At 40.4% G+C, this 24,209-nt stretch overlaps 2 protein-coding genes across 3 annotated transcripts; one reads left to right on the forward strand and one right to left on the reverse strand.

Moving 5' to 3' along the window:
* Positions 1-419: 419 nt before the first annotated feature.
* MPP3 (membrane palmitoylated protein 3) lies at positions 420-16,286 on the reverse strand. 2 transcript variants are annotated; one of them, XM_026054441.1, is made up of 19 exons: positions 16,254-16,286; positions 15,577-15,687; positions 14,928-15,046; positions 14,529-14,606; positions 13,791-13,871; positions 13,297-13,434; positions 12,218-12,299; positions 11,059-11,144; positions 10,037-10,111; positions 8,945-9,141; positions 8,032-8,096; positions 7,311-7,331; positions 6,506-6,547; positions 5,958-6,122; positions 5,267-5,347; positions 4,109-4,202; positions 3,418-3,526; positions 2,577-2,699; positions 420-2,200 (listed from the first exon to the last, which is right to left on the reverse strand). In XM_026054441.1, the coding sequence occupies exons 2-19, from the start codon at positions 15,599-15,601 to the stop codon at positions 2,021-2,023; spliced, it is 1,761 nt and encodes a 586-aa protein (XP_025910226.1). In that variant the 5' UTR covers positions 15,602-15,687; positions 16,254-16,286; the 3' UTR covers positions 420-2,020. The 2 variants fall into 2 exon arrangements, with proteins under 2 accessions (XP_025910226.1, XP_025910225.1); XM_026054440.1 differs by having other exon boundaries at positions 420-2,203.
* A 254-nt stretch (positions 16,287-16,540) lies between these two features.
* Positions 16,541-23,740, forward strand: LOC112960275 (G protein-activated inward rectifier potassium channel 1-like). The gene is made up of 4 exons (XM_026054496.1): positions 16,541-16,585; positions 18,599-19,590; positions 22,041-22,257; positions 22,372-23,740. Exons 2-4 carry the CDS (start codon positions 18,922-18,924, stop codon positions 22,935-22,937), a joined length of 1,452 nt encoding a protein of 483 aa, XP_025910281.1. The 5' UTR covers positions 16,541-16,585; positions 18,599-18,921; the 3' UTR covers positions 22,938-23,740.
* Positions 23,741-24,209: the final 469 nt, after the last annotated feature.

Below are 24,209 nucleotides of genomic sequence, written 5' to 3' on the forward strand. Positions count from 1 at the left end.
TCTAAGGTCAGTTTTAACAGCCATGTTACATGCTAACATCTTAAGTCTTCATTTAACTTTAACTTCAGTTATACCTGTATACCCCATTTGCCTTGCTTCTCTTTAACAGGGGAATTATGAAACTATGTTAGCTCATAAAGCACACAAGCTATCTATGGATAAACCTTTGGAATTTTTTAAGTGGTTAAATAGGAATCTTGCTTTGAGTAAATTCTGACCCTTAATTAATATTCCATCTATCAATTTATACAAAGACATTTCTGCCTATTTGATATTTTCCTATGGCTGTTTCACTTGAAATGTTGCCAATTTGAAATAAAGTATTATTCCCAATTTTTCATAGGATAAAGATCACATCTGCCACAAAATTAATTCGGCCAGCGAGTCTCTCTCATAAACAACATTACCTTTGATGGCTCTGCTGGGCCAGGACAGGATATATGTGACAGCAGAGCTCATGGACAACCAGAATTTGAAGAAGTCCTCACACACTTGCTGAGAGTCCAACAGTCCTGCAGTGTGGCTGCTCTGAAAAGACAGAGCAGCTCTATTTGCTTATGTCAAGTGCTCTTCTTGCGTTAATTGGAACCTTGACACCACTAGTCAGGGTAAAGCTGTTTGGTGGAACAAATATGACTGTCCTACATGGCTCTGGGGGCTAAGATTTTATGTAGAGTCACCAACATTGGCATATAGAGAAATATGCTTTTTAATATGCAGTGTTTTTAGTTTTCGTCAATGTGCTAGAACAAGAATTATACTATTAAGATGTAAAGAATGAGTTTGGTGCATTAGAGGATATTATTCAAGGACACAGTACATATAAAAGATTACAGCTCTGTAGGCAAAGGAAAACAGCAACTAGTTTTATCTAACGTACACCTGTACAATACTCATAAATTATCAAATAATGAATTTGAAAACATGGGTGTTTTCACAACCCTATCTCTTCACTTTCTTATAMCCACCTAAAAATCCTGTATATTCAAGTTTCCTGAAAGAGCTGCAAACTCCTCTTACTGTTAAGATCTCCTCTTCAGGACTCGATGTGAACCACTACACACTCTGGAACCGTTCACCACACTTGTAACTGCAGGAAGGATGAAGACTTGGTGCTGCTGCTGTCAGCCTCCTCATTTTAGTGCCTTCTTCAGAGSTGATATATTGGTGTCCATCAGGTATATTTTCTAAATGAGCCTTGCAGGTAAAAAGCTTCTTGAAGGCCTAGCTCAAATCATATAATTTTCACGTAGATAAAAGAATGTCTCCAGTTTGGCCTGTGTCAGCAGGAAGAGACTGSGAAAGTGGATATAAGCTGAGCAGACTATCTGTACAAGACAGCCAGAAGCCCCAGGAAATGGGCATTTAATGTAATGGTAAAAGGGACGGGCATTAAAACAAACCACACTTTCAGCTGCTAAAATATATATAACTTACAGAGCTCATCTACTAATGGGAAAGGATTTACAACTAATGATTGAAGGGAATCATGTCTTCCTGACATGTCTGTCAGCCACYTGAATTTCTAAGCAGCTTAAGTGGTGTCTTAAGCACTCTCCAAATGGTATCACTCCCACCTAGTTTAAGTAGCCTCTGTAGACAGATTCGTGCCTGAAAAGTACCTAAGTTTGGGATGCGTTAATTCTAGCCATGCAATTTTYGGCTAAAGGCTGAGAATTTCAGCTTATTAATGTCAAACACTACTTAAATGCTTTGAAAGTGTGAGACCTTCTGTGAAATTTTACCTTACAGAATGTAGCATTTACCCTGCTCCAATCTTTTACTAATCTATTTAGCCTTGAGTGTTTTCAGTTCTCAACAGTAGCTCCCACTAAAAATTCTGATTCGGGAAGGCAGTGCTTGCTTCTGACTTGCTTTGCTTAGTTCTTTTAATGTTTTTTATAGACTCTTTTCTAGTTAGAATGGCAGCTTAGAAGTGGACTCGACATGTTTCCCTKTCATAATTCACGTTTACAATACACAGTTACACAATCCTTCCTTAAGGCAGATAATAAACCAGCTATGACCTAACCCAGCTGACTGGCACCCAAAACGAATCCTTGTTTAGTTTCTCTATCACAGTTTTCAGCTGATTGCATGCACTCTGGAGATCTTCTTTCACCAGTACAGTGTCAATTAAATGGCCATACTGCTCTTCAATGAATGCTGCTGAATTTATAATTTCCTGCTGTTCTTCACTCTGCTGAGAGGATGAGAAAACATAAAAAAAACAATGTTGGATGTCACTATGCAGGTATAAGCAACACGTGGCTGCCTTGGCTGTTTGATGGGAGGGCATTTATCAACAAAATTAAATGACTGTTAGTTTATCTGAGCTCAGGAGCAGCTTCCTCTGCTGTGCCCCTGAGTGATGCACACARCTCTACAGGGAAGATGTGTGCTCACCTAAGTTTGAGGAAGGTCAAAAATTCCTTTCTGAAGTTCCAGATGAGAGGATGAAGATTCACCCTGACTCCTTCAGTGTCAAGTAAGAGTAACTCTTTCGTATGATAGCAATCCTATCCCAAGTATTTCTCTAGTATCTGAGAAGTAGAGGTTAGGGTTCTGATACTTACAAGGCAGGGTGAGAGTTCTTCTGACACAGGAGATTTCAGAGCAGGCTTTTTCTTCTCGGGAATGAGAGGCTTCACAAAGATAACATAAGGCTTAAACTCAGGGGTCCTCAGGTGCTTCAATGCCTGTGAAGAGATTTTTTTGTCATTTTTTTGTAAATCACTACAAGGAATGTCAGTGATCTGCAAGAGCTGGGTTCCACAGTTTCACTTGTGCACACATTGGCAGGAATTGATGTGCAGCATACCACACACGTGAGCATGGTAACATTTTGCTCTTCAGCAGAAAGCGTAACACCAGTTTCTTGGCTACAAGGCTATGTGAGCTTCCTGGAGCATAGTCCAACTGCCAACACACCTTGCTTTGCTTTGTAATTCCAGCATTAGGGACATAACAAAGAAATGGAGAAAATGATAGAAATGTGGTCTGTTAGGCAGCCTGCAGTTTGCTCCCCACAAAAGATCAAACACAGGAAACTGCAAACCTGACATTCATTTTAAATAGCATTAAAAATCTTCACTGATCCCATTCACCATTTCTGAGTCACAATTTCAAGGTTAATCCTAGCATGGAGGAGGTGAGAGCAGGCATATTGGCACCAGTTCTAATTCTAATAATGCTATGAAGCACCAGGAAGGAAAAAGCGTGGAAATCCCATTCGTGCTGTAAACATAGCTGCTGTGCCTTCAGCAGACCAGGAAGGTTATGCACATTTATCCTGAGGATTTGTCTTTTCAGCAGAGCAAATATCCACAAATGCTAAACAATACTAGTTTCCTAGGCTTTGAGCCCCATAAGAAATATTTGCTTTCCTTAAAGTAATTTATAAGCATTAGAACTTACTTCAGGTACCACATCCACCAAACAAAYCTTCTTTTTGGCCATCACGGACCGAATTGCCTCAAGACTTGTGCCGTACAGATTTTCTTTGTATTCTCCATGTTCCACAAATCTAAAAGTTAATACATTATTAACTCCACAAAGTTAATACATTATTAATTCCACAAAAAAAGAAGCAGCTGCATTAACTCAGTTGACTGATATACAAACTTAATAAAGGGAATGTTTTTGACAGAGAGTAGAACAAAACTAGCAAGGAAATAAGACTTTGATTCTTCTGAATTCTAGGACACTAGATTTAATTGAGGAAATCCATTTTTTTAGGAAAAAACACACTGGATTTTACATAAAGCCCTTTTATATCCTTTGATTCATTCAACAAAACACTTTGAATTGAATTTAGCAATAAAACTTGTTTCCCATTATATTAGACTGGGAATAAGCARGCCCAAAAAAGCCTCTCTTACTTTGCCAGATCCAATTGTGACAAATCATACTAGTTATGACATGTGAGGATGAATTCTATCTTCCCCTCCTATCAGTCCTATGTTTCTGAATTGTTTCTTATTAAACTTCTGGAAAACTGAATCCTTTTTATACGGCATGTCCAATTTTGCATTTGATTTTGGTACTCGTATTGCTAAATTTTATATATTTTACAGTCAATTATGGAGTATTTCAAAATAAAACTCACTTGTTTTGCTGTACATCTGTCTCAAACGATTGCTTAGACACAAAATTGTATTCTACTCCCTCTTTTTCATGACTTTTCTTTGATCTGGTTGTATCTAKAAGAGATTAGAAGCAAGACATGGGAGACAAATCAGCCTTTGCAAACTSTATTTTCCATATTCAGATCCAATTCCATTTTCATGTCCACAGTCAAGGTAATCACACAAGGGTAAATTCAAACCAACATAAAATATGAATGAAATGTTGTCTCTTTTTTTTTTTTTTTTAACTCAGTCTTCAAGGATACAATAACACAAAAATTGGGACATCAGCTTCTCAAACTGGTAGAAGTGACTGAATAAGCTCTACAATAAATAACTGCTCTTCTGGAAACAAGCTCTTAATATTTCTGTTATTATCTGGAATGGAGAAAGGCAATTGGGTAGGGGGGAGAGAAGCACACAAAACTGCATTCTTCCCATTGCAGCTTCATTCCTTCCCTCCTAACGTAGGAGAAGGGCTTGATTTTTTGGCAAGAGGCTCAGAGTGGTTCTTTTACCCTCAATTACATTCCTRCATTCCTGAGAAACTTATATAATTMTAAAACTACTTACTTTTGATGTTGACATTTTAGTATTTGTCATCACTGTAAGTGAGACTTTGGTGATTGTTACAAAAATCTATGCTTGTCAGTACAAACATCTGCTCTTTTTTGTATATTGAAATTCAATTGAAAATTATTTTTATGACCTTCACTGCCAACAGACTAAATATCTACATAACAGTCCTCAACGTTACTTTTTGACTGCAAAAGTGGCTTGCTTTTGGGGAGGGATGCAGGGGATCCCTCCCCTGCAAAAGGGGATGCAAATGTCAATGGGTTTTTATGCCTTTAGTAATATTTTAAGACACTAAATTATGACACGATGACTACAAACCCACACAACAGAACTATTAATTCCTGCACTCATGTGACTGGTGGGTAAAAACATAGCAGGTAATATTGTTGTATTGTTGCTAATCAACAATTAGCATAATGCAGCATGTGACAATGAAAAAATAATATAATCAACAGTGGAAACAAAAACCAATAACCATTCACCAGTGCAGCTGGCATTATACTATGAAACAGGGAGGAGAATAAAGTGGTGACACACAAATGTCAATATATTTTACATACGTGGAACTGCAACACCGTACTCCTGAGGGTTCTCTGACACAACCTTCTGCTTGAGCTCGTTTAATCTGGCCCCCAAACAACCTAATAAAACAGAAGTGACTGGTAGGTTTCTTTCAGGAAAGAAAGACTTAAGACAAAATAAATAAATTAAACTTCACACAATTTATGACATGGGAGTAGGCTTGAAGGAAGCTATATAGAGGGACTTTACAGTTTATCCCATTCTAAATTGAATATTATTAGGAGGAAACTGAACCCAGCTCTTGGCAAGACACATATCAGGCACTATGTCAGAAAACCCCATAATTTTAGCAGTTAGTTTTCTGGGATACCCTTGATTTCTAAAATATCATACAAAATGGGCTGGACACAAAGCTGCCAAGCTCACAGAGTTGAAACTACACAGAGCAATTCTAACATCTACCTTTTCATTAGCTGTTCTTACAGTATAAATGAATCATAATTGAGTACAAACCAAACATCAATAGAAATTAAAAAATACAATTGGATGTGCATCACAATTTTTGAATTTTTTTTTAGTATTATCAATTGAAAGAAGTGAGGAAATGTTGACCAAAGAAATATCTTTAAAAAAAAAAAAAAAAAAAAAAAAGTCAAAGTAAGTCTTTTTGGATGGGAGTAAGCAAAGGGAGAGACATGTTAAATATTTCAAACAAACTGTGTATCTTACCAATCAGAACAATCAGTCTCTGCTGTTCACCAGGCTGCTGTTGATATTTAGTGACTTCTTCGTAAGTGAGTAATTCTGCTGTATCTGCCTGCTCTGCTTGCTTTGCATCATTTTCATTGCTCTCCTTCTCTTTACGACTTAGTCTAAAGCTCCTGCGCAAGCCAGCTGTAGAGGAAAACGTAAGACAATATATTACATCTCACCCAAGCTTTTAAGCCCCTTCAGCTAGAACTTATGCTTTCATTATTCTCAGAATTCTCTTTTTTATAATCAAACCAATGAACTAATCTAGCTTACAAAAAGAAAAAAGAAAAGATGTGGCCATTATTTTCATTTGCATATTAGATAGAAAACAATCTACAAAAAAAGTTCAAGTCATCCTGAACTGCCAAGCACTGGCTATGTCCACTACACCCTTGCACAGAGATAATCTAGTTTATGAATTTATGTTAAATTAATGCTAATGAAAAGAAATATTTTGGTTTTTTTTAAAATCACCTTTTTTTTTTTTATTTTACATGGAAGAGGAAGTGATTTCGGTTTCTCACCTATGTAGTGTCCATTGAAATATCCTTCACAGTCACAGTCCTCTGTAAATAATAAACATGAGATAGAAAGAAGGAGACAGAAAGGGAGAGAAAGAGATGGGCATTTAACATAGTGCCTGCAAGAAATAATAACACAAAAATATATTTGCCTTGGCTAGTGGTTTATACTTTAAAAAAAAAAAAAAAAAAAAAAGCAGTATTTATGATTTCCAGAACTCATGCTCTTCAGTATCCATTGCTTGCTGTTTTAAGTATAATTTTCAGACTAAACGAAATAAAATCATTTCTCAATCACAGGGCTCTATTTTTGATGCATGACTTTACAAGTAGATAGGATTATGTAAGGATTATATTGCCGGTTCTGACATTACATCGTCATCTGGACCTGAAAAGGGGAAATGTAAGCTGTAATTTAATACACATTTGGTCTTCCATCTGTGCCAGTGTACAATAATAATAACAAAAAGCATAAAAYATTATGCTTACAGTAACAAAAGATAACAGTAGTAATAACTCCTCCTATTCACAGCTGTTTTCTCTTTTTGAAGATATGCTCCAGTCTCCCAGCTCCTGCTTCCTCAGTGTATACCAGTCACAGAGAGCTAATAACAGAATATGATTTGGTCTTTCACCAAAGTTGATGCAATACCAATACTTGGCATTTTATTTTCTAGAATTACATATCTAATGTGAAAAACATAACTGTATCTTGGTCCATCAGCAAGTGCCTGGTATTTGGAAGGACATGGTAAYGTGACACAAACTTCAAGAGCCTAACACAGCCACATGCAGGGGGACTACCTACCTTTGTCAGAAGACTGATCATCTGCAGTTAGCATAAAAGACAGAGTTGATATGATTAAAAGACTGGTAAATGAATGAGTAAAATTACAGTGAGTGGAAAGGAAGGAACTCCTGATTTGCTTATCAGACTTTTATATCTTCAACAAAAATTAAGCAGCGAACAACTGATCAATGACCTTTTCCTAAAATCCAGAGGCTTTGGAACTGTGAACAGGAATTGCTCTGAYGTCTACCTAAGTACAGCTCAGTGACACCAAGAAATGGGACAGTAAAGCTAAATTCTTTCCATAAGCTGAAATGCAGATGGTATTGCCAGCTCATATGATTTTTATGCTTGTTAAAGTTCCAGCTTAATTTCATAGGCTTAGAGCCATTATCATACTTACATAAGAGTTCCAAGACAGGTGCACTGAATTTATTTAGCAGCTATAAAGTTTCAAACTGCTGAAAAATATCAGTTGTAACATTCTGAAAGCAACTAACAGAATTTAAAACTCCTAAAAAAATGCAAGATCTCATGTTCTCAAAAGCAGAAGAGGAACAGTCATGTTTTTAAACTACTGGATGCTGGCCTCACTGCATAGAACTCAAAACCAAATCCTCCCATGTGCCAATATGTATCCAATTCATCCACAATAAAAAATACTATTAAAAAAATCACAGAAAATCACTGAGAAGTTGATATCATCTAAGGCACCACTAAAGAAACAAAATAGACTTACAGAGTGGCTTCTTCACAGTTTTGGGATTCTGCAGAGTGCCTACAGTTCTTCTGTAACTCAGTCGTCTAAACAGAAAATAATTACATTTTAGCAACATAAGCTCAAGAGATATAAAGAATTTATAGTATTGAAAATGAAGAATAAAACAGTGCTGCTTCTTGAAGTAGCGTAATAAATCTCTGATGGAACTAGCATGGGGGAAGTTTAAAATATGCATCAMCCATCTCAGGAGAAAGTGAACAGAAGTGATTAGTAGGTAAATTTAACTCAGCTCCAGCTCTGGAGTGAAATGAAAATTAAGATTTTGTGTCCCACAATTTGAACCACTTCCAAAGTCAGCCTTGCTCATTTCAATTCTAACTGAATGTGGCCTGGAAAAATCATGACTCTGCTCATTGCAGGAAGAGTATTAGGAATTCAAAAAGCATCTCTTAAATTCTGTATGTACAAGTAACACGACAGATGCTTGCTCTAGCACTTTTTACCAAGCATTAAGCAGAATCAATGCCTTAACTAAGACGYTTCCTGTAGAAAAACATGATTATGTTTGGTCAGGAAGCAGATATTTTTCTTTCTGTACCTTAATGCTGTCCCTAAGCTAACAAGTTCTACACTKTCCTATTTTTAACAGATGGTCATTAATCTCATAAAATAACTCAGATCTTGTGATAAAGTTATCTCCTTGACAATTCCAAACAACATTTTCCCGTTTGAGTTATCGAGCCATTTTATACTGCTTATGAACTTGCTACCATACAAAAATGGATTTGTCTTTTTTTTCATTTGACGACACTTCTCTGTGGGCTGAAAGTACTACTTCCACCTCTTTATAAGATTATGGATAAACAGACAAAAAGTAGCGTAAAATAAGCGTTAACACCATATAGTGAAAATGTAATTTTCACTGACAAACCTTTCTTGGAATTGCTTTGAGGGGATCAAGCCTGCCCGGAGGTTGGTATCTCCAACACGCTTTGCTTGCCACCACGTGGGATCATCTTGGCTGACAACTTCCAGGATGTGTCGCTTCTTAAATGGCAGCCCAGCCTCTTGGCAGGGAATAGCTCTGTCTTCGTTGGGATTATAGCAGAAGAGTGCCCTCATAAAAACCTTCAAAAAGAAACACATGCTTCCTTCTTGTCCTATCTGGAATTTCAAATTACCCTTAAAAAGGCATTTAAACTATTAATCTCTAATCATTACGTTTTTAACTATAAAAACTACACACTTCTTGTCTCTCCTTTATGTGATGTTATCCAAAAATAGTGAAATCTTGCAGCCTTATTCTGTGTTTTGACTTACCCACTCATGACGAAAAACAAACCAACTTTCAAGTGCACCTATTCAAACATCATGCATTGCTATTGCAGAACATGAAGCTCAAAGCCTCAGGGAAACAAAATTCACATTCTATGCAAGTACAAAGTGCAACAAGTAAAGGAAAAAAAGAGAAACAAGATAACATTAAAAAGACATGTATGACAAAGTTGACTGATTAAATTCTGTCTTTAGAATGTTCCTTTAATGCAACAAAATCTATTAATCATGTTTGATTAATTTCATGGAGGTAAGGAAGAAATTATGAAGTGATAAGCAGGCAAGTAGTAACTGAGATTGGCAAAAGCATCTTCTAAGGGACTAACAGGACAAGAAGTCAGTGCTGATCACAGAGGACATTCCAAGGCCTCAGAGAGGAGCACTGATACTTGTGTGGGCAACTGAAACCAGGCTGGAACAAGAGTTTTAATTACACAAACCAAAACAAATGACTAGAAATGCTATGAAAGAACATGTGTCACCATTTAGAAGACAGAAGACATCTAAGTAATTGTACTGCATGAAACAACACGTTTTTTATGTCAAAAAATGGTCTATTTCTTTAATTCAATTTTGAGTTTGATTCTGTGAAACTCCTCACTGAATTAGGAAGGATCTTGCATTTGCAGAGGTGCCAGAACTGTGCAAGTGTACAAAGTGTGTCTGAGTATTTCATGAAATTGCATACCTTGCTATCCTTTAGACGGTCTTCTTCTTTGATAGCTGGTATTATTTTTAATATTATTGATCCTTGAGACTGAGCCTGAAAAATAAAAATGTTTCTTACTTTGAAAGTAGTACAAAGTAGCCTAGAAGAGAATAAACTAGAAGGGAAACCTGGACAATCAGCTTGAACATTTGTAGTTCTCTTTCATAAATAAAGCAGGAAAAGGAAGCTATTACARTGCAGACATCTAAAACTAGACAAAATACCATCCCAAAATCACCACAAATAACTGATTTCATACAAGTATCTCAAAAGATGCTTTTGATTTTTTCTGTGAATTAAAAGCAGTTATTCTCAGTGTATATTCTGTATTTGTAATCAGAATAATTTTGATCTAAATTTAAATTAGATGATGGAAGTGATGACAGATACTTCCATCTCTTAGTGTCGCCCTTCTTACTGCATCCCAAATGCTGCTCCACACCCAGACAAGCAGAGGAGTAAGAGACAAGTGCGTGTAATAGCTAAGACACTTCATGGAACAGAGCAGGCTGATCWTGGACATGGAGCTTCAGATGCAGCTGACATTTATGGGTATTAAATCTAGAGACAATGCCTCAGGAAATGTGGCAGTAAAGAACAGATGGACAGCTCTAGAGGACACCAAGATGAGGCTTCCTTCAGCCTCCGAACATATTACATGAATAAACTATTTGTGTTATAGAAGTACACTTTCCATTTACAATGTACTTGTCATACAATAACCACATAAATAATGTTCTTGACAGAGTTGCATGTAACTTTTGCATATGTATCTTAGAAATGAATTAGTTGCACAGAACTCACATGAATGAGTTCTCAGATGCCAAATGAAGAAGACTAAATAATCCACTGGAGGAAAAAGAGCTCTCAATGCAAAGACATTGCATCTTTTAGTACCATATTTTAAACTCATGGACAAATTACATCATCTGTTGTAATTACTACACCRCCTGACACACAGAGTGAAAAAAACGAGATCTTAAAATAAAATAGGTGCAGACCAAAATCTGACTAATTTCTTCAGGTCGTTTGTGAAGCACAGCAATACCATTGACTTCTCTCAGTTCATCTCCAACATGGACAAGACCTGGAAAGATGATAATTAAAGTAAGTCCACAGGCTGGAAGGTGCTATTCCTCTAATGTCCAAACTATGTTGGAAGTATGCATACCCTAACCTAACAGATTCCCTACTGCAGCCAAATGCTTCTGTTGGCAACGTGCTCTAAAGTCTCCTGACCTTATTTTATATGGCCTGTTTTTCAGGGSGCCACAGTCACATCAGCCAAGAGTGTGGAGAAAGAAACACATGCAAAAATCCTTTGAGATATCAGTGCCTCTGAATTTGGATCAGCACTAAAATGCAATACTGGAATACTTTCATTTTTCCAATAGCTATTTTAGAGCAAAGCAGCTTATCAAAATAATACATTACCAATGAAACATGGAAACGCTAAGCACACTCTTTAGCCGCTTTGCATTACATTTATCAGACTATGCTAATAAGAAAAAATGCTAACAACAGTCAAAAGGAAAGCTCTAATTAGCTATTTCTTTTAATCACAGCAGTTCATCAGTTTTGTGAYTTTATTACTACTGTATTTAAAAAAATAAAAAAAAGGCTTGAACTCTATAAATCACATTTAAGGCTCAATGAGACTAAATTTATTTAATACAATCTGTAAGAGCAGCTTCTGGAAAATGTAGGGTCAAATACTGTGTGAACAAATCTGCAACCTGAAAGCATGCTGCATGACAGTGCACACACAGAAGTCTTTTCTGTCCCTAGCCAAATGAAACGCAGCTGTCAAGTGAGCCTGTCAGCTAAACTTCCCTTCCTGTCATCAAGGAGGGGGACAGGCAGTTTTAGCAAGTGACTTATCCTATGCTGAAACTGTCTGGGAATGATACATTAAATACTATTTTAGACTTGACAGGTAACAGTTGGCTATCAAGAGTCAGATGAGCTGCTTGCTTAGTACAAAACAGTCTACACACGCATTAAACGTCAGTGTCCAAAGGACTAGTTTCGTTCACGAATAATCATTAGATTTAGTTAAGATTTTGTTCTGTGYAAAACATGTATGTGTACATGCATGTTTCTGGCAATTTATAACAGTTTACAAATGTTATTTTTATCCGTTTTTCTTCAGAAATTTACCACTGCGATCAGCTGCACCACCTCTCATGATCCTTGCTACAATCACAGCCCCTGTATGCTCATCTCTTCTGATGGTAGCTCCCTGAAATAAAAAATACCCCCCGCAAAGTTGCTTAGAACACACTCACTTAGCAGTGAAATAACACGTAAGCTAGTACGTCCTTTACCTCGGAATTCATCTTTTCTACATRTTTTGTCTCCTGCCTTGAATATTTTCACCATTATTCAGTTTTTTGCTGTGCATGTCATGTGATTTTAAGAAGCTGCACACACCCTGAGTTTTTACACTACCCACATGACACTGCTAAGTTATGTTGAATGTTTGTATTACCTGCACTACGCTGGTAATCATAGTCACTTGAGTGTGCAAAACAGCATTTTCTGCAATAACCTTTCTCTGTGTGTCTTCTGAAACCTTACACAATAAAGCCAGCACTTTTATGTACAAAAGCAAGGAAAGTCAGCTCATATGATATCTTCTCCTCGATCTACTGGCAATATAATGCTTTAACCAGGAATTTAGACATCTTTCTCTTTTACTATCTACCRTATTGTAGAGTTCCCAAACACCCTATAGTAGATTTCTTCCCCAAAAGCATTTTTATTCCCCCCAGGAAATCCATTCTTTTATTCATAATGGGTTATGAATGGATTCATAATCCATTCTTCCACTCATTCTTCTGTAATATGGAAATTCTTCCATTTCCATATTTGTATAAAAAGAGTAGCTTGTCAATATAGCTTGCATAGAGCTACTAAACACACTCTTACTATGTAGCACTGACACTTATGTATGCCCTCGTTCAATTAATGCCTGTAGTAAGCATACTTAATTTAATATACATAGCATCTCAGCRCTCCCTTCAAAGTGGCATTTTGCAATCCATGTTTATCAACTGCTTCACGCAAAATGGTGACCGTGTATTTATCAAAGTCATCTTTTTACTTCACTTAACTAGCTTTGTAACACTTATTTTTGGAGACTATCTGATGACATCTTCAAGTACCTCCCCCCCATTTACAACAGTGCTTTTGTACCTGAGCATTTTAGTACTAGAGATGGACTATATAGTATGTACCAAAGGTTCTTTATTTTTCACTAGCCGAACAATTTTCACTGATTCTTCATCAAAATCATCATCAAAGTTACTGGGCAAAGGTGGAAGGACTGGATCAAAGTTCTTCTGTGCTACAGTATCATGCACAACAAGCATTGCCTGCATAAAGAAATATGAAAGAATAATGTAATGGAGCAATATCACAGTTTCCAATTCTCAAATTTCAGCATGACAGCAAACTTTTTAAACAGATTTTGTGAAGATCCATACATTAGTTCTGTAACGGGAACAAAAGATTTCTTTCTGGTCTTCTGGCTACAATACTGAAAAGGTTCGTATCTAATTTTATTTGCTATCCTGCTTTTATTAACATAAACAAGATAATAACCTACTTCATTTTCAAAGGACACCAACAGACATAGCGAAAAAATATGGAACGTTTTCCTTAACACAATATTTGCTGCAGTTATGCAAAGGAATTTCATTAAAGTCCCTTTTATTTTGTTTTGTCTTACCCTGAGATGTGGTGTTGACAGCAGCTGAAGTAGCTCTTTTTCTTCGTTATTYACTGGTGCTGTCTGCAATTCTTCTATTACCTTAGAAAACAGAAAAGCAGCATCTTCAAAAGAAAACACATCCACTGAACAAGTTCATATATTTACAAGTATATTTTCTGTTGAACCTTTACTAATTTCTATCACTATTTGAAGAAGCATGTATAGATCAAATACAACTCCAATGAAGTATGCAGGAGTCCTAAAGAAGATTRAAACTTCTTGATCGGCCTCCTTCAGATTTTTAATAGTGCAGGAAAAAAATCAGAAACAGGGATCTTAGCCCCTAAATATACATTTTCAAGAGTGTTCCAGTCAGCACAATTTCAGGAAAAATCCTGAAGTTTTTAATCTATATTTTAAACTGTACTCTTGTGTTTTCATTGCAATAACACAGTTTATCTATGTGGATAGACATAACACTTTATCTATGTAGATCATGCAAAAGAAGTTTGTTCCCCTACAAAACCTGAATAGTCTCAGAATTTCAAAGGGGGAAAAAAAAAAAAAGTGCCTTTTTGGGAAACATGCACGAAGCCCCAAAGTACAACTTGCTCTTTGCTCTCTGTGTCTGTCTCCATTGGACATATAACGACACGGTATTTCTGAGGTCACATCTCCTCAGTGATGAGTGAAACTTGTCAACTTCTAAAAACAACTGGGAGGGAAGGGGGAAGGAAAAGGAGACACAACTCTTACGTCTTCAACTAATCCTGCTGCACTGTGTAAAACAGGAGTTGGACTCTGTCTTTCATAATGACGGAGTTTTTCATGAATCTGAAAAAGATTATTCAGGTAGATTACTACAGAGATATGTAAAACTTCCTAAATGTATCAACATGGGAATATTTTTATATTTAAGTGGTATAACTTCCCAGAGGTATAGCTGTCAGAAAAAACAATGTCCAAGCAGAAATTTCATAACAAAATATCTTAATTTTCATCAAATGTTTTAACGTTTGTGCTTCAACAAGYACATACTTTTGCCAGTACAGAACTCCAAACAAAAATAAGTTGGCTTTGGCAAACAAAATTATCAACAGCACAGAAAATAACTAACTTGTGGAGAAAATGTACACTCATAAAAGGCATTTTTACCTTCATTAGGTAACTGAGACTCTTTTCACTGAAGACATCCCGAAGGAATCCCATTTCCTCTTTATGATTCGAGTCAGGTCTTAGCTGAGAGGTCAAGAGAGCCAAGGTTTCATGTAACCCTGTATTTAAAGGCAGGGCAGARCAAAAGATTTGTAGATAACATGTTTTAAAGGATTTCTAATACAGACTTAGTCAACTACGCTTACTCAGGTACCATTTTGGTTATTATTAAGTTTACACAGAGATTTGTGTGTGGGGCAGCCTGCACACAAGCATGACACCAATGCTTACATAGAAAATGTTAACAAGGTACACAGCAAGCACCAGAGATCTTTAAGAAGCAACCTTTAATAAACATGTGTGGATATTGGCAATACCAAGAAGTGTGAGTTTACCCAAATGATCCTGGCTACCAGTTAACATTTATGGGCTCTAAGGCTGGTAGAAAACTACCTGTTCCCTGAAATCTCAATATACTCAGTTCTATCTTTTAGAACCCATCATWCTTGGTTCTTTTAAGTAACTATTGAGAAATCTAGTTCAGCAATCTTAATTCTTATCTTATTCAATTACAGTCTGAACTAACATACTCTGTGAAAARCAAGCACTGAAGTTTCAGGCACACGATTAAAGCATGCAGGTAAGTTACCTGAGTCTTCCGAAAGCACGGGCATGGCTGTTTTCTTAATCTTTGAGGTAAATGTTCAATTTAAATCTCAATGATTTCCTCTTCTTTCTGGGCTGCAGTTCACAGGCAGTCCTGGAGGGATGGAAGATGACACTTTTGACAAAGCATCTGAGACAAATGGAGATTATATAAAATGGGTAAGATCTTAGTATGTCTTTCGTGGAAGAGTTCAGCTTAATCCCAACTTTCCAAAGTGGTTACCAGGTTACACCTTTCCAGGAGATCCCATTAGTGATCAGCTCAGAAAGGCACCTGCGTGCCAAGATGCACAGCAGGCAGCTCTAACACAAGATTTTTTCTCCTTCTGCCCACAAGGAAGGTGTCGGCAGAGCAGAGATGCCCTGCCACGCACTGCGCTTGCTCTGCCGCTAAAGATGGTGGTCTGAGGCACAGGGAGAGGCATAGGGAGATGGCGCGACACGCACTCCTCCGCAGCCAGGCCTGTCCGAGCTGAGCTGAGCCGAGCTGAGCCGAGCTGAGCTGGGCTGAGCCAGGCACGGAAGGAGGCCGCAGCCCGCGCTGCCCCCGCCACCCCACAAGCCAACCCCCTCAGAGCGGCCATTGCGCGGGGCCGGGGCCGCCCCGGCCTCAGCCGCACAGGCCCCCGCGCCGCGAAATGGCGCCGCGCGCGCTGCTACCTGCGGCCGCGGGCCCGGCCCGACGCGTCGTTCCCGCGGCCGCGCAGCAGCTCCGCGCCGCCCTCGCACTCGCGCTCGCCCCAAGCCGCTCTACGCGCCGCCTCCGTCCCCTCCCCGCTGCCGTCAGCCGCCGGGCGGCGCGGAGCGTGTGGCCGCAGGGCTGCGCGCAGCCGAGGATGCGCCGCGAAGCGCCGGCCGGGAGCCGCGGCGCCTGCCCGGGGAGGCCCGAGCAGCTCCGGGGAGCCCTCCCGGGGCGCCGGGCTCCGGAGCCATGGCGGGTGGGTGGCGGCGCCGAGGCGCTTCGCACCCCGCAGCAGCTCCGCGGTGCTTGGGTAGGTCGCTCGTCCCGCGAGGAGGGGACGGGACGGGGCAGGGCAGGGCAGCGCGCAGCTCCCTGAGGATGAGTCCGGGACGCCCGGCCCAATTAGTCCCAGCTGCCGGGCCCAAGATTTGGCAGGCTCAGCCCTTTGTACCAGAACAACTGGCGCCTGTGGGCAAGGAAGAGCCSGGGCTTGACTGGCTTCATGTTGGCAGAGCCTTCAGCTCTTCACGTGGTCCTCCCCAGCGTGAAGAGTTGGGTGAAGAGGAGGATGGATTCCTGCTCACCCAGGTGCTCTCGCCAGCCTGATGACTGCACCACCGCTCCGGTGGGCTGAGCAGAACAGCTAAAGCAGAGGAAAGGGCTCAGAGGGCAGAAAATTGTTGCAGGGAGCAAGATTAATGTGAAAACCTGAGCACTTTTTTCATTTTTGGTGTGTGTTGGATAATTCGGTTTAGTGTTAAGAGAGGCCTGCGTGTGACGAGCACGGTTGGCATGCAGGCAGGGAAGATCCCATGGGTGAATCTCCCCATGGAGGGTTTGGAGTCAGGATCTGCAGTGCAACGTCACGCACYGGTCCCAGGGCCGCTTAGTTGGCGCTATGTGCTCTATAAAACGCCACACTTGCCTGCAAGACCTGGCACAAATTGTGCTATGTGATTTCTTTCAGATCTGAGAACTGGCAGGCTGCTTTTGTTGCTATATGCATTTTCATGTCATTTGTAAAAATGCATACGTGAATAATTTCTTCAGATGGTAGTTTGTCAGGSAAGTAATTGTCGATTCTGTTATCCTTGTTTATCGATAGTTTTTCTTGACTGCAGGTGGCTAAGGATTTACTCCCTGTGGTTATGTTACGATGGCAGCGGTGTCACTAAATGTCACTAAATGCTCCTATAGGAGCAGATGGTTTCTCCAGCTACAGGTTAATCATCACATGAACAAATAATAATATGTTGTCAGCCTGCTACAGTTCCAAGAAAATAAATCAAATTGTTGTTTCTTGTATCCCCAGGATACAAGCGCTTGCAGACGGGGCATATACTGTGCATTGGTTTGCAGGGCAGCAGCACTGGAACCAGAAATGTTTAGATTGGCTCCAGAGTGGAAAACACAGCAAATATGCCACTGTGGTACCACATGCAGACCAGTAAGCCCTGCTGAGAGCTACCAGGCTGCAATATCTGCATGGGTTTGGACCAACCAGGATGAAAAGCTGTTGCAGGCTCTGTGTTCTTTCTGTTTTGCTGCATTGCACGCTAGGGAGAAGCATAATGCTATATGGAAGATGACTTCCTGTAAATTGCACTACCATAGTCTGTCCCTGACAAGAACTAGCAGAAAAATAATATTTTTCTAATAATACTTGTCTGAGAGGGAAATATTTTGATCAAATTTGTCTGCCTGGAGGGCGTAATTTATCTCAAGTGGATTAGTTCATCTATCCTTGCTTTCTGTATTTACCATGAAAATGAAGTTCATGATTTGGGAGGAAATACAAAGGAAGAAAGMTGTGGTTCACCTGGGTCTGGGTAATGGGCCCCAGATATAACACAGAGTTCTTCATAGCAGTGAGGCATAGAGCCTTCTCGGAACATATTATTGGAGTGATGTCGAGACTAAAAGTGTGAATATCTGAAAAATAATGGGTTGTGCTTCAKTATATGGTGAAAATACTGAAATTCAAGCTCAGACAGACTAATAGTTTCTKTAATTCCCACTCTAGAACTAAAGCAAAACAGAGTCACCAGTTACTACAAACATATTTTTAAAATGTCAATAACTGAATGAATGCAGGCTATAATTCTGTAATGATTTACTGAAAAACAGGTTTTGAAATGCCTCATCTGAATAGAAATATTCTTATGTAACTGTGAATTAACTTCAAATACCAATGATTTTGAGAAGTAACACTAAATGTAATAACGTGGTCAAAAAAAGTCACTGAGCCTCACKTAGAGTTATATATATGTGCATTTAGGATTTGTGGGTTTTGATCCCAGCTCTTTCTGTCCATCAAAACCAGGGGAGCTGCGCTGAAATCCCTGCAGGTTCTAGAGGACTGCCCCTCTCTGCTAGCCCAGCCATAAGGAGCAATGCATGAGCCACAGAAGCGATTACCATCCACTGCCAACAGACTGCACCTTGCCTGCTTGGAATACTTATTTTAAACACGGTCAGAGGATTTGCATGCTCACATCTCCCCGTTGAAGAGCGGAACTATCTCCCGAGTTCCTTTTAAAATCCCTGACGCTGCCGGCAGCACTGGCTCCCCGCGGATGACTCAGTGCTGCCCACTTCATGATTTAATCTCCGCCAGCCGGAGCGCCGCTCGCGGAGCRTTGCAGCATGTCGGGCACTCCGCACCCAGCCGCCGTGCGGAGGAGGTTTGGAGATGAGTACCAGGCAGTGGGCCCGGCCCGYGGCGGAGCCCGCAGGCAGCGGCAGCGCTTCGTGGACAAGAACGGGCGCTGCAACGTGCAGCACGGCAACCTGGGCGGCGAGAGCAGCCGCTACCTCTCCGACCTCTTCACCACGCTCGTGGACCTCAAGTGGCGCTGGAACCTGCTCATCTTCCTGCTGACCTACACGGTGGCCTGGCTGGTCATGGCCTCCATGTGGTGGGGCATCGCCTACCTGCGAGGCGACCTGCACCAGGAGCACGACGAGACCTACAGCCCGTGCGTGGCCAACGTGTACAACTTTCCCTCTGCCTTCCTCTTCTTCATTGAGACCGAGGCCACCATCGGCTACGGGCACCGCTACATAACGGAACGCTGCCCTGAGGGCATCGTCCTCTTCCTCTTCCAGTCGCTTCTTGGCTCCGTTGTTGACGCCTTCCTCATCGGCTGCATGTTCATCAAGATGTCGCAGCCCAAGAAGCGCGCCGAGACGCTCATGTTCAGCCGCGCCGCGGTGGTGTCTCAGCGGGACGGCAAGCTCTGCCTCATGTTCCGCGTGGGCAACCTTCGCAACAGCCACATGGTGTCTGCCCAGATCCGCTGCAAGCTCATCAAGGTGAGGACCGAAGCGCACGCTTGCCGCAGGGAGGGCTGCTGCTCTGTGCCCCTTAGCAGGTGGGAGCTGGGAGTAAGACATCAATTACAGCAGTCTTGTGGTGAAACTGAGTCATTCCTAGTGCTTACCAAGGACAGTGGCAACTGTGACCCCTTCTTTGCCTTGGGTAGCTCCATGGCAATTTTAATTCCTCCCTTCATTGCTGCCAAGGGCCTTCCAGCRTTTCAGAGGGACCCTCAGTAAGTTTTTGTGGAAAAACCCTTTAATTATCAGCAGTGTCCGTTTATTAAGCACTGGCAATGTCCAAGTAGAATTCGGACTGCAAGGGTGAACTGGAAATCCAATAAAATCGTAACCAAGGAATAATAAATAACTAATAAACCCTTAGGGGACAGTGAAGTTCAGCAGGCCCAGATATACTGTCCAGAATAGGCTCTATAGCAGATAATGCGTGTGGCATGTGGAGGGGCAGACAGCTGTGCCTGTCACAGGAGTGCTCTTGATGAGGAACATCAGAAGCCGAATGCCAGCAGTGATTTTGATTTCAGAATATCACACATGAGCGTCATCACTGCTTTGTATCCTCTCGCCTCCAAAAGAGGATGATAATTGTCCTCTTAGAGAAACGGGCCATTTTAGTAATCTGCAAAAACAAGTCTGATGAGCTAGGTGACKGGACAGCAGGAAATATGAAAGGCTGGTTTTTTGTTTGTTTTACAGAGGCTTAACTTAAATGATATGTCAAGAAAAATCTGTAGTTAAAAAGGATACAAAAAAAATAGAGGGTGGGGAGGATATGTATATGGAGATAACTGTCCTGAACTATAATGGAACAATTTTGGTAAGATTCCGAAAGTCCAGTAGTCCATGATTTGTATTGATCTCTAACTATTAAAAAAATAGCAGAAAGCTTTCCCTGAAATATTTAATTCTGGYCATCCTCCAAGATGGAGTGCAAGTCAAAGAGAAATAGGAGCAGTGCAACTGCTGTGCTTTTATGATGTTAGTAATTCACTTTAAAGTGTTTTTGAAAGAAGATGACCAACACCCAGCCTGATGCACTGTCTCATAATAAGGCTATTTCTGCACAATGCTGGTATGGAGATGGCTGGCACGGAAAACATGAGGCCAGTTGAGAGATTTCCTTGGCCATCCTGTAGTCCCCTGGTGATGGTAACTCAGCATTACCTTCAGCGAGCCATCTCTGTCTGTTYGTGCTCTGAATTGTGCCTTGCCTGGTGCTGCTGACAGCTCATCTTGCTCCACTTCTTCTGCACCTGATTAGATAGCTGGATATTTTTTTTTTTGTACCTCTGTCACAGTGAAACAATGCAAAGAAATGTATCTTATCACATTTTTGTGCTTGAGATAGGAGCCATATTTAGCAGTGAACAGAGTGTTTCAGCGGGACCAAAGGAGCCCAGAGGATTTCCCTTTGAAAACAAAGTATGTTAGTCTATGCGTGGATGGCATTTACTCAAAGTGTGATGTGTGCCCCAGGATAGGGAGGGATTCAGTTGGTGCCCTCACAGTGTCAGCTCTTCTTTGGAACAAAGGCTGACTACCAACACGGGATAGTTATCTCTGGGAAGTCTGGAGCCGTTTTTGGAGTGAATTGTGAAGAGTTTAGGGAATKGAGTTACAAGATGAAGTGTGTTTGTTACACCTGAAGCTTTCTTGGAAACCTGAGACGTTCTGATTTACACCGAGTGCTCTACAAGCAGGCAAGAGCAATCTTGAAGCAAAGAACGAGAAGAAGCTGGTTGGAGCTCCTTGCTAGAAATGGGCAGTTTCCCAGTGCAGTTATAGCTGGGACATATTGCACATATTGCACAACAATATGTCCCAGTCAAGAAGGATGTTTTTGAACAACAGGATTTACAAAAGTAGGAGTAAAGACTTGAAGGGGATGAAATGTTTGACCAGGCACAGTAGGCTAAGGCATGATGTATGTACTAGGAAATGTATCTACCTGTATGTACTAGGAAATGTAGTAATTGATATAGTTCTTCAATTAAGTAATGAGATAAAGCAAAGATGCAGAGACAAGAAATTGAAGATGGAAAAATCCAGACAGCAAAGGAGTATTTTGTTGTTGTTGTTGTTGTTGTTGTTTTCCTTAGCTTTCCTTAGCAAAGATTAGCTCAACTAATCTTTGAAGCAACTGATCAATTTGTCAGCGTTAATATGCACACAGAACTGTTTAGTAACTAATAAAGTTTGCAGGTTATGATGAGGTGTAGTGGCATGGTATGAAATGTCAAAATTGATCATATAGAGTAGCTTTGAAATATTTAGCATTACAATGCCTGTAATATTCAGCACTACAATGCCTTGAAATGGCCATGTTCAGATCTGACTGCATTGCTTCTGCTGTTCTGCTTTTGACCATGTTGGTTCTTTTTGTTTTCTTTCCTGTGGTGACCATTGAACTGTCTTTATTCCTCTAGTCCCGACAGACGCCAGAGGGTGAATTTCTGCCGCTAGATCAGTGTGAACTGGATGTTGGATTTGGAACTGGAGCTGACCAGCTGTTTTTAGTTTCCCCATTAACCATCTGTCATGAAATTGATTCAAGGAGCCCCTTTTTTTGCCTGTCAAAAAGATCATTAGGAAGCGAGCAGTTTGAAATAGTTGTCATACTTGAAGGAATTGTTGAGACTACAGGTAAGATTTAGAATTATATGATTATAAAATTGATCTTAAATTAGATCTTTTGGCCTGTACGCTTGCCTAGCTGCTCRTGTTACAATGCCAGTGTTCCTATTTCTCTCTTTGTAGGAATGACCTGTCAAGCTAGGACATCCTATACAGAGGATGAAGTTCTTTGGGGTCATAGGTTCCTCCCAGTAATGTCCCTGGAAGATGGCTTTTTCCGTGTTGATTACTCTCAGTTTCACGATACCTTTGAAGTCCCCACTCCTCCTTACAGCGTTAAAGAACAAGGAGAAAAACTTTGTCTGTCACCTCTTCTGAATAGTCCATTCAATGACAAAAAAAGCCCAACAGAACATTTCTCACTTGGCTTCATTGATATTGCAGGAGAAGAAAACAAGCTTCCCAGTAAACTTCAGAAAACTAGCTCAGGGAAGGAAGACCTTCCTAAAAAGGCCTTGAGAATGAGTACCAGCAATGTAGAGAAGACACACAGCACCGGAGATCTCTTGAAAACTCAACAAGTAAGTCCCATCTGCAACAGCAAGGCTTGTGATGAAGTGGTACAGGTGAAAGCTTTAAAGATCAATGCTGAGTCTTTGTCTACTGCACATCTTGAGTTCCCAAAGAAGCCTCCAACTATGTGCACTACAGAGATGAAACTGGAAGATCATTTGCCTGTCAAACTTTGAAAAATGAACTAAGATCACCTCTCTGAAGAGTGGAACGGGAGTTGGTGCTGATAAACTACATTCAACACTGCTGACCTGAAGAGTTCTCTTCTACTAACGTAATAATTTAGCTTTACTACTTTTCAAGAATCTGGTTTTCTATAAATGTTCTGTACAGATGCAATTTTAAGTATATGTAGATGCTTTCTGGTGAAGCAAGGACCAGATCCTTGGTTGCCGAGTGAAATGTTCAGAAGTTAGGCAAACAAAGCAGTTTAAAAACAGCTAAAGCTGCTTCTGTCTTGATTATATGTGATGTACAGTACACAAGGACACAGAAAGAACTTGTCCAAAAATCAGGCCCAGATCACCATCGCAGCAGATGGCTCATGCCCTAAACGCAGTTGAATTTTAACTCGGTTTGAAGGGAACATGTGGTGAGTAGCTTAGATCTTAGAACGTTTGATACTTCAACTCACAAAATAGTAGCTTGGAGATTCCTGGTAAGTAARKAAAGTAAAGCACTTGATAGTTTTCAGTCATTACATGAAGAATTACACACACATGTGYATCTCAGGAGCTGTACTAATGGATAGCAAAGGTCTTTGATGTTGTGCATTTGTTATGCTTGCCTTCCTTGCTCACATGCTTCTCTGTCATTTTTTTTTAGATTTGAAATTTACAATATTATGTAATTTATTTCAAGTTAAGACTCTGTATAAACATCATTCTTTTCAGGTACTGAATTAAAGTGATTTGCAGATTTCTGACTGGCCTGAAAGAGAACAAATGCTCTTTTTTAATCTTGTCTGACAGAAATGATGTTTTGCCATACTGAGCATCAGGAAGTGGTAAGAACTAGACTTGGACTTTCTTAGATTTCCTGTGGTGCCATACTTCATAATAATTTCTATGTTACTATTTTGATATCCATCTTAAGTCTGTGACAGTGTTTTCTTTTTTGGGGGGGTCGGTAGTAAACAAGCAGAGTTAGAACTTGCTATTTTGTAAAATATGTAGTTCAGTAGCACCGAACAGTGGGAGGTCATTGTTAGCACAGAATTCTAAAATAAAAGAATCAAATTCTTCTGCCCCCTGATCTGCTCTGGGATCTGCTCCTAGATTCACTCTTGTCCCCACCCCCCACTCCGTACTCCACTCCGGGATCCGCTCCGGGTCCTGCCCCTGCTCCGAGTCCGGGTCCTGCTGCTGCCGCGGGGGGGCGCCGACAACAGCGTGAAATCCAGTTCAGGGTAACGCTGATGCCGGCTCCGGATCCAGGATGAAATCCAG

The sequence above is a fragment of the Nothoprocta perdicaria genome, unplaced genomic scaffold (genome assembly GCF_003342845.1).
Source record: "Nothoprocta perdicaria isolate Ctin4 unplaced genomic scaffold, notPer1 scaffold_121, whole genome shotgun sequence".
Classification (NCBI taxonomy): domain Eukaryota; kingdom Metazoa; phylum Chordata; class Aves; order Tinamiformes; family Tinamidae; genus Nothoprocta; species Nothoprocta perdicaria.